The 10,884-nt window shown below is 42.1% G+C and overlaps 2 protein-coding genes across 6 annotated transcripts in view; one reads left to right on the top strand and one right to left on the bottom strand.

The window, feature by feature from the left end:
- Positions 1-2,690: 2,690 nt before the first annotated feature.
- LOC110489954 (inactive serine protease 35) lies at positions 2,691-8,802 on the top strand. Its single transcript, XM_021562991.2, has 2 exons — positions 2,691-3,019; positions 6,245-8,802. The coding sequence occupies exon 2, from the start codon at positions 6,264-6,266 to the stop codon at positions 7,548-7,550; it is 1,287 nt and encodes a 428-aa protein (XP_021418666.1). The 5' UTR covers positions 2,691-3,019; positions 6,245-6,263; the 3' UTR covers positions 7,551-8,802.
- The window catches only part of LOC110489919 (clathrin coat assembly protein AP180), a 67,446-nt gene continuing 65,235 nt past the window's right edge, over positions 8,674-10,884 (bottom strand). For 4 of the 5 annotated variants that reach the window (XM_021562946.2, XM_021562971.2, XM_021562952.2 and 1 more), the window contains one exon: positions 10,635-10,821. The gene's annotated coding sequence lies outside the window, so the exon portion shown is untranslated. Of the gene's footprint in view, positions 10,822-10,884 lie in introns of all 5 variants that reach the window. The other variant, XM_021562938.2, reaches the window with a different exon arrangement.

The following is a 10,884-nucleotide window of genomic DNA, read 5'->3' as shown; positions in this document are numbered from 1 at the left end:
GAAGTTGACAGTGAGATGACATTTATTTTTTTGCTGAGTTTAGATAATTGAATACGCAATACAACCACACATGGATAATACATTTAAAATCATTGAGGACGACACAGGAAAGTTTGAAAACATATTTCCATTGTGGTCCTATGTAAATAAATGGCTTAAAAAATGTACCAAAAATGTACCAAGTATAGTAGGCCTAGGCTACATACTGTAGTAGACCTAACATACTAGGCATACTTGGGTTACAGATATAATAATAATTACTCAATTTTTTTTACTTAAATTGGGCTTTTCAAAGAATCTCAAAGTGCCTAAAATGTAAAAGAATGAAAAAAAATTTTTTTATTTAACTAGGCAAGTCAGTTATGAACAAATTCTTACTTACAAGGGCGGCCTACCCCGGCCAAACTTGGACTACGCTGGGTCAATTGTGCACCGCCCTATGGGACTCCCAATCACGGCTGGATGTGACACCTCTTGCACTGAGACCACTGCGCCACTAAGGGAGCCCATTTTAAATTATGGAGATTGAATGTCTCAGTCGGCTTCAGGGTGAAGTTGAGACAGTTTGGGCTGGAAAGGTAGTAGAGGTTCAGTGGAGGTTCAGTGGATGGGGCATCGATGGGACAGCCGAGGAGAAACAAAGACAGTCTAAAACTAGACAGGACCGGAGCTCTTCAACAATGCACCACACCTGCTTCTCTGAATGGTCAGTCACTTCATTTGAGCCCCTCCTCGGGTACTCGTCCTCTATAGCCAATATTATATCACCCACCTGGGTGATGCCATGGCTGCTGAAAAGTGCATGAAAAGCCACCACATCGTGTCAGTGGTTAGGAGCATTCCCTGAACAGTCTCTGAACTTCCTCTGCTACCTCTGGACACAGCATGCAGTCCTTTGTGTTATACACATTAAATAACAAACCGCATTATTTGAATCTATCAGATTCTAGAGCAGTGACTTATGTAGCATTATATTCTACTGTTATTAGCAGGCTGCCATTGCATAGTTTCTGCAACTTTCCAGCCCTATCCAGCTTGCTCTCACATGCTCAGTAGCCATGCCTCCAGGTAGCATCTAGCCCTTCATCATGACTCTTAGTTCCATTACATTATACATAAGAGTAATTGGACGAAGGCGTTTTCTGTAGGGGGAGAATTGTTAGGATCCTGACGCTCGGTCTGAACATTAACATGCATCGCTTGCAGTACAGTTTTGGACGCATAAGAACCCTATATTTTATATCAGCGTGAAGTCATTTTCAAAAAACAAAACGTTAAATTGATACACAACTTGATAGGGTTTGTGTTACCACACGGCAATATCTCTGTTACATCGCTTGTTACCGGAAAACCGACTGAAGACAAGAGGCAACCCTGTGCTAATTAACTATCTAACATGCTCTGAACACCTGTGTGTAAGCATAACTCAGGAAGTGTAGCGGAAGTGTAGTTTTGTCAGATGGAGGCACCCATAGCCTTGTGGATGTGTGCAAAACTGCCACAGTAAGTGTATCTTTTTTCTTCTTTCTCGCTGATGAAAAGATAAGGGACATACGTTTTGAAAGCTGTATCACAAGCGATGATTATTAACGTTTCTAAACATTAAAACATAGTGTCGAGTTTGTATTTCACAAGGCAGTCGTGGGCAAAGGTTTGTGACTTTGTGAAAATCTGTATTTTTTTGGAGCTAACTTGCATGCCACTTATTCCATGTGTTTTCTTCCTTCACAGACTCCATATTTGGTCATATGATTCATTTTGTGTATTGTTTCCTGGAAACAAAGGGTGGCTGAACTAACACTTTGGCTCAGCTTACCCCACTCTCCCCTACAGTGTTCTCTTCCAAACATTAATTTGTAATTCCACTCAACAATGTTTTTATACATTCAGATTACTGTGAGCAAAGTTTGTTGTGTGAACAAATGTTCACACTTTAGCTCAATTTCTTGTCCTTCTTGAAGTCCACCCAACTCACAGAATAACGCTGATTAAGCAATTGGTTAAGTTGGCTTTTTTTTTTTTTACAGTACATGGTCAGTCAATTCTGGCAGAGGAGGCTGGTGGGAGGAGCTAGAGGAGGACGGCTCATTGTAGTGACTGGAAGGGAATTAATGGAATGGAGTCAAACGTGGTTTCCATATGTTTGATGTTTCCATTTATTCCATTCCAGTCTTTACAATGAGCCTATCTTCACATAGCTCCTCCAACCAGCCTCCTCTGATTAGTGTGGGTAGTTCCCTTTATCTTTACACGTGATGCATGTGTGGACAGGCAGATCCAAGTGAAGCACATCCTCCCTATAAAACTGGAAATGAGCACCGATTAATTTGCTCGACATCCCGTTGGACAGTTAGCTTCACTATTCTAGGCATGTTTTCCTGAATAGTGCTCTCTGTCACCGCATGGGTGCATACAGGGCAGATACCCCCTGCCAGTGTGTTTATCACTTCATCGAGCACAGAGACAAGTGCAGCAGATGTGTGAGTTCAGACGGGCGACAATGAAAACAGTCTGCGAGGGCCATTCTGGGCTCCCTGGAACTAATTCCAGTCCCCGGTCGAATGAAAGCTCCATTGAATAAAGTGTACAAAATGACACTGAAATGTAATACGTATTTCATAGGGCGCAACAGCATCTCATGAGCGCACCGTCCCATTGACGACCACATAGGACTGTTGCGTTGCATAGACTGACAAATACTCATTCATTCAATCATTCCAGCCTTTTTAGCTGAACCGGCTGGTCACTCCCATGTAGGCCTATGTAAACAGATTTGTCGCAAGTGAAAAAATATTTTTCAGACCTTTCTTCCCTCCTCCCTCTCTCAGCATCAAGCGCAGCCCGCACGGAGGGCTCTGGCTGCTGTGACTTTCTCTCAGCCTCTTTGGTGCAAATGCGATGAGGAGAAGGGGACTTTCGTCCACTGATAAGAAGACGTCTTAGATGCTATAGCAGTTTCTTTCTGGAAATAAAAAACTGATTTGCGGAATTGTCATATCAATCAATCGAATGAAAGCAGGTATGGAGATCCAGAGCCTTTTGTTTATTTTGTTGATGGAACCTCTTGGACAATGGGTCTCTCACTTCATTCTTTTCATAATAGGGTTTTTGATCTATTTTCTTGATTTCTGGTGGTCTGGTTTGGTAATGGTGATATTGCAAAATTATATATTGATGGGAATTTTCATTTTATTCTATTCATTGCAAGTCTAATATTGTTTTGGATGACGATTTGTATCTGTTTGTCATTCGTTAAAGTATTTTTTTTACTATCTAATTAGTCATTGAGACAACAATATGGACGGAATACATGACAGTTTGTTTATTACATGAACATGTGTTAGGTTAATTAATTCACTTATTTTATTTTATTCTTGTTTCGATTTTAGGCTACAATCGTATATATATATTTTTCCCATAGAGTTCTTAAAAATAAAATATTTATATATAGTAACGTAAAACAATTATTTATAACGCACATCATTTATTTAACCTTGAGATTAGAAACCTATTTTGCGAGGTTATTATGGATTTTTATATTATTCGACAACTCATGGCTTTATTGAAAACCAATAGTTGATCTCATTGTATAGGTTGTGTGAGTCTAAAGTTATTAGCAAAAACATATTTGCATTACAATTACTGAAGTTAGTGCTACTTTAGGACCCAGAGGACACCCTTGCTTGCAATGATTTTTATTGTATCGACATTTTTCCACTTTGATTTTAGATTATATTTTCCCATAAAAATCCGAATTATGAACAAAAAAAATGAAATTAGCGCGCGAGAGAGATTGCATTCTAGCACCATCTTTTGGTGGCCGTGCGCGGGATTCTTTCGACCAAGCGCTGGAGTGGAAAATGGTGTATGGGATGGAGTTTTAGAGATTATACTGTAATGGAAAATCACTCAGTTAAATGCAGGCCTTCTTTAACAGTAAAATTATACTGGCACCGTATCAGTTTCCACTCTATCCTCAGTAATTTCACTTTTCTGTTGAATTTGTCTTATTTCTTGGTCTGGGAAAACGTGTCTTGTTGGCCAGAAACCCGGGTCAAATTCTTGACATCCCATTTCTAATGCATTGAGTCATTCTAATGTCATGTTTTACGTTCTACTTTGTTTTATTACGGGATAAGGTTGGTTTGAAGATGTATGGTGTTGTGTACATGGCTATCCCATCCACAGTTGACCGATTTGATTTGTAGACAAAAACTGAGGCCAATAAATCAGAATACTCAGGTGTCAAGACCTACCATTGACATAACTGCATTAAGATGACATAACATGGCATTATACATGCTATTCTGGGATAGGTCATGTGTGACCTTTGCCCTTACAGTAGTCATACCACTTGTCTGAAACAGGCAGGGCATATGGTTTGCTACATGAGGTGGAAGAAGGATAACTCCCCTGTGAGAGGTGTGGTTGGATAATGCCAAACTGGCCTGGTCCCCTGTAACCTATGGTTGGTGATGCAACAGCACATCCTTTGATGGGATTATTTCTTCATCCGTCCACCGTGCAACACCTGGCGGCTTTTCACTTTCACACTGCCTAGCATCTGATTGAATGGGAATGCAAGGAAGACACCTGGCCACCAACGCTCGCCCCTTCCTCACAGGCTCGGCCTCCAGTTGGAAGGTCAGATGTTAGCCAGTATGCCAAAGGCTATTAAGGCTCTTCAAACATGCTGGATGAATGTGGGGTGGGGCGGCAGAGTAGCCTAGTGGTTAGAGTGTTGGACTAGATAACCGAAAGGTTGCAAGTTCAAATCCCCAAGCTGACAAGGTACAAATCTGTTGTTCTGCCCCTGAACAATAAAGTTAACTTATTGTTCCTAGGACATCATTGAAAATAAGAATTTGTTCTTAACTGACTTACCTAGTTAAATAAAGGTAAACTTCATTTTTTTACTCCAATCAGTTAGTTTTTTTCTCACTTCACCTCTATCCCACCCCAACATTGTTTGAAATGGTTGTTGGATTTGTACTACTGCACTACTTCACTACAGCACTACTGCTTAGGCCCCTTTATGAAATGCACGGTAGCTCAAATGACTTCCCCTGTTCTATTCTTTGTATAGAATTGCGGTTGAGCTACGTCTACGCAACTGCTGACAAAGGGCTATTTCTCTGCTCAGTTGTGAAGTGATGGTCTGTTGAATGAATAAAATTCCCTGAATTAAAATTTCCTCCACAGCTATCAGCCCAGTTTGGCCACAGTCTAACTCTCATCTTGTGTGATGTCATGTTGGCCTACGTCTTCAAACTGTGGGTGGAATGAAGCAGAGAGCAGCATAGACTCAGAGAAAAACCAGATATGGTCATTACTGACAGCTAAAAGCTAACCATGTGGCTAAGCTCCAAGCCACCCTCTCAGTACAGTCAGAGCCCCCGGGATGGTCCTCTCCTCCTCCTCTCTTCCTCACTGGCCACAGCCTCCACTCAGCCTCAGGCTCTCAAATCTCCTCTCAAACACACAGCTTCTATGTTAACTCAATGAAATGCTATGATTTCTTGAGAGACCGTTGGTTATTCTGTTGGTTATATTTTAATCGTTTCCATATTAAGATGCTGCTAACCCTTCTTTTTGTTGATATGAGCATTTTAAAGATGGTTGTGTCCGTGAAAAAAAAAACTGTGCTAGTAAACAAGGAGTGCTCTTGTGTCTTTTGTTAGCCACAGACACAGCCCACTTTTTTGACAGCTTTTTTTCTCAGTGCTCTGAATTTGGCAACTGTGAGACTTTCATTTTCTGGGTTACATTGCCCTCCTGTGGATGTGGCACGCTGGTGCTGGATGTATTTTGGGGAAGGGGGGGATTTGAAGTCATTTATCTTTGTCTGATTATGTTTCTATTCAGAGTTAGACTTATAAAAAATACCCTCCAAATGAAATTCCATCCCATCCCAGCTGAAAAGTTTGACCAACAACAGATGGATGCTTCAAACTGTAAATTGCCAACAGGGGTTTCTGTAACAACCACATGAAAATGTGTTTTAGTAGAACGTTTTCACTAACCCACAGATTTGGTTGCCTATACTGCTTGTGTTTGTATGTTGTGGGAGTAGAGTAGCAAGCAAATGTTGGTCTCTTTCCGTCTATTCTATTCAATAGAGACATATGAAGCCATTTAAAAAGCCCTTCATGCATGTTGACAAAGCATTGACAGCGCACTGTATTTGCACCACAGCATTCTCTACCATCGCTTATAATGTGTCTTTCTCTCCTCTCCCCTCCAGAGCCAGGCCCATCTGTGCAATGGTCCCCGTACCCCTGTGTCTCCTGCTCTCAGTGACGTTGCTGGCCGTGGTGGTGGCTGTGGAAGCCCATGAGGCCACAGGAGGAGATGATGAGTATACCTGGCCGCAGTGGAAGGTGCCACTGGTAAGGAACAGGAGGACGGTGGCCCTTAGCAGCCCCGGCTTCACAGCCAAACCTCAGGGAAAGCTGAATGGAACCTGTGGGATTGAGTGCCAGCGTCGCCTCCCCGACCCCTCTCTGGCTGACCTGGAGGAGTTCCTGTCCTATGAGACGGTGTACGAGAACGGAACGCGCACCCTGACCTCTGTGTCTGTGCAGGGCCTCAACGAGGTCAACGCTTGGCCTGCTGGGAACTCCTCCTCTTCCTCCAAGTCACGCCGCAGACGGGAGGTCTATGGCACAGACACCCGCTTCAGTATCGCTGACAAGCAGTTCTCCACTAAGTACCCCTTCTCCACCTCCGTCAAGATCTCCACGGGCTGCTCTGGTGTCCTGTTATCCCCCAAACATGTCCTAACGTCCGCCCACTGCATCCACGACAGACAGGACTACGTGAGCGGAGCACAGAAGCTACGTGTGGGCGTCCTCAAGGAGAAATCCCGGCGTGGGAAAGGAGGGAAGGGGAAGAGAGGACGGGGTAAAGGCAAGAGGAGGAAAGAAGAAGACAAGGAAGAAGAAGAGAAAGAAGAGAAAGATGGAGGGAATGAGAGGAAAGGAAGGAAAGGGAAAGACAGAAAGAGCCGCAGTCGTCGCAGCGCAGAGGTCGAGAAGCCATCCTTCCGGTGGACCAGAGTGAAGCAGACCCAGGTCCCTAAAGGCTGGTTCAAAGGCGGGGCATCGGACGGTGTGGCGGCTGACTACGACTATGCCGTGCTGGAGCTGAAGAAGGCCCAGAAGGTCAAGCACATGGACCTGGGCGTCATCCCTTCGGTCAAGAATCTGCCCGCTGGCAGAATCCACTTCTCAGGCTTTGACGACGACCGGCCCGGCAACTTGGTGTACCGCTTCTGCTCGGTGTCGGAGGAGTCCAAAGACCTGCTGTATCAGTACTGTGATGCCAAGCCCGGCTCCAGCGGCTCCGGGGTCTACATCCGCCTCAAAGAGCCCGGCAAGAAGAAATGGAAGAGGAAGATCATCGGGGTGTTCTCTGGCCATCAGTGGGTGGATGTCAACGGCAATGGGGCACAGCAGGATTACAATGTGGCGGTGAGGATTACGCCCCTCAAGTATGCCCAGATCTGTTACTGGGTCCATGGGGACTCCAGCGAGTGCCGGGACGCCTGAGGGACACACAACATGCCACAACACCCCTCCACCCTCCTCCCTCCATCACCAACGAACCAGGGACCTACCCGACTGCCTCTCCTCTGTCTTCTTCTATATTACCTCCTGTGCTTCCCACTGGCAACTGGCACAGATTGCCTCATCACAGCATTCATCACACACAAGCGGCCATACAGACTCACTGTTGTTGATTACAGGAACTCGTCAACAGATCAAAGAGAACTATGGCTGTTCTGCCTTGTCTAATTTATTTAATTATTAAAAAGCAAAATTTCTAGAAATGTATGAATATCATGATTATATATTGACAGGTCCTACTAGGTCTGTGTTTATGCTAATGGGAATATTTTGACAGAGTTTTAGGTTTGACCAATTTTGATAAAATGTTGTATATTCAGCTGTTTCAGGGGAGCGATGCTTGTTATTTCATATATTCCAGGCAGGTTAATGAACGCGGAGACGTTAACATTTTCAAATGTGTTCCCTTTTCTAGCAAAAGGAACAAGTTTGCATTGGCTTTGGTGAACGACCCAGAAAAAAGCTACATTTTTTTCGGAGAAATTAACATTTGAGTTTATTAAAGAGGTTATAACTGTCTTTTTTCCTAAATATTTTCTAAATCAACATACTGGTGTTTAAAAGAGTGTATATCTAGCTCTTTGAGTTTTCTGTAATGTCCCTTTTTGTAAAACTACCTTTTCTTATAAGAGTATGTTTCTATGACTAAATAGTGAAAGGTTCCAGAGGGATCCTGGATAAAACATGATTGTTTTCAGTCCTTACCGTTCGTTCTTTTTTTACTCTAGCAGTGCATTCAAATGTGGTTTCATTGCCATGCACATAAAAATGATGGTGCTTATTCAGAGACTTGGTGCTAATTTAATTCATATGAAATTGTACACTTTGGGGAGACCTATCGGAATATATTTTTGATAGCCTAGTACTGTAACTATGTATTTAATATGAGGCTACACAGTGGGTTTGATGTAACAGCGCCTTCAGATTAAAAACGTTATTTCAATATTCAGTTTCCCATTAGATTCATGTCATTTGAAGGGTAGTGGTGATGCCATAACAAATGCCATAACGTTATTTGATGAAAACAATCATCATTCTAAAGGGGTCATGTTGATGAATCTGGTTTATTATGTGCCACAATTTATACGAGTTTGCCATTGATGACAAAATACATTAAATGAATAACATTTCACCATGATTGAAAAAACAACAATTAAACCAAGATTACAACTTGTATGTGTGTTTTCATTTTCCCGTGAGGAGAAGTGATGTATGTATGTATCTATGACACATCTATGCCTGTAGCCAGGGTCATGATCATTAGGCAACAAATGGAAGAAAACAGACTGAAACATGGAGGGACTACTTGGACCTGTCCAATAAGAAACAGTCATTTACATTTTAAAATGTTTTCAGTTGTGCGCCCTAACGAACACAACCCAAGAAAGGCCTTACAATGTCATGACAATTAGTGCACCAGATTAAAAATGCAATGTGTCCATGATCTGGTCTATCAACATGAGAAAAGGATTGGCGATCATTAATGGGCGATTCTTTCCATCATTGAGTTTATTGCATCTCAAAGGGCTTACATGCACTGGGGAGGGGCATAGTAAATAATAATAATAAGATATTTAAAAAAAAATGTAACTCAATAATGAAAAAAAGCATGTTTTCCCATTTTTCAATCCATATTTTTTCCCACAACAATTGTCGAAACAGTCTTGCAATGACACAACAAATGATCTGTTATATCTGGGGCTGTACAGCACAGGACTGGTTTCACTGGTTCTAAACAGCTGCCTAGATATACATGGAAGCCACACTGTTCAACAGTGTCCTCTTTTGACTGGGTATACACAGGCTCTCCTCTCCGCCCATGCTACCATGTACAATATTACTGATTCATTAACAATGGGGGAGGAAACGGAACAGAAATATGTAACAAATTCTGGGGTGGGGGAATAGGGAGACAAGGATGTATGTTTCTTCTCAAATACAAAAATAACACTACATATCCAGTACCTAACCGTGGTCTAGTTATAGTAATAATGATAATAATAAAGTATGAGCAATTATGAAAATCAAACAACAGACCACTGATGAGGAGGACAGTGATAGGTCCATAGGGAGAGTGCCGCTGATACCAGGAAGTAGACTAACTGTACACAACTTGTTTTAGTGGTTTAACAAAAGACTGTTGTCCTCTGTATTGAGATATGAGGTACTGGCAACATCTGGCTCCTGATATACACTCTTTGACCTTTATCTTGAATAGGATTAGGAAAACACATTTTCTCTGTAAATAAGCGATAAGATACGATCTGTTGGTAAAAAATATCCGACAATGTTTTATAGCAGATTCGCAAACAATGTCAACAGAGAGAGAAAATACAAATAAAGCTGGACACGATGCGCAAAATCTAAAAAATAAATAAATAGAAAAATAAGCGCTGACAAAAAAACTAATAAATATAATTTTAAAAAATCATTGGATGGTCATTTAGGATTCAGGAGCCCGTACATGTTGCTTATTCATATTAATCATATACTCATATCATATTTGTTTCTAAATACGTTCAAAAGATGACGGGAAATAAGATAATGGTCACATGACTTCTTACAATTTGATATCAGATTCACATCAATATGCTCTTCCACAGACATACAGAGTAGACAGAATCCTTAAAGATGCGTAATGTATATACAACAACAAAGAAGAACTTCTGCAAACGACACATTGCACGTTTCATCCAAAAATGACAGGGCTGCTTTGCTTACCCTTCTTATCCAATCAGGGTGAGGCAGGGTGGAACCCCCTCCTCTCTTGAGTGATCAGAAGGCCAGTGCAGGGCCGAAGGTGGAGTTGAGGGCATCAAACAAACACGCATCCATCATTCAACTCAACACGCCAACACTACTGGAAAAAATGATCTAAATACATACAGCACATACGCCTTCAGCTTCCGCTCGGGTTTCTGGCTTGCTTTGATAGACATTTTTTTTTAAATATGTTTTGTGTGGTTTTGTTTAGACAAAAGGTTACATCTAGTTAAGCACACACTTGTTTTTTCCTCACTTAAGGTGTCACTTTCACAGTTTGTGCTACAACATTACACAGGGGGCTGGGATGGGGTGGAGGAAGGGGGTCTCCTATGGGTGAGTAGCTGAGGAGGGTCTCTGGTGTCCCAGGTTGTAGAGAACGCCGAAATAAGACAGGCGGCCAGAGGGCCCAGCTCCAGAAAAACAAGAGCTGGAAGACAATAAGGAGAAAAACATACCCTAAGTTTGACCACTGACACATGGCTAGCATTAG

This window comes from Oncorhynchus mykiss, chromosome 2 (assembly GCF_013265735.2).
Source record: "Oncorhynchus mykiss isolate Arlee chromosome 2, USDA_OmykA_1.1, whole genome shotgun sequence".
Classification (NCBI taxonomy): domain Eukaryota; kingdom Metazoa; phylum Chordata; class Actinopteri; order Salmoniformes; family Salmonidae; genus Oncorhynchus; species Oncorhynchus mykiss.
This window is presented reverse-complemented; position numbering and strand designations above follow the sequence as displayed.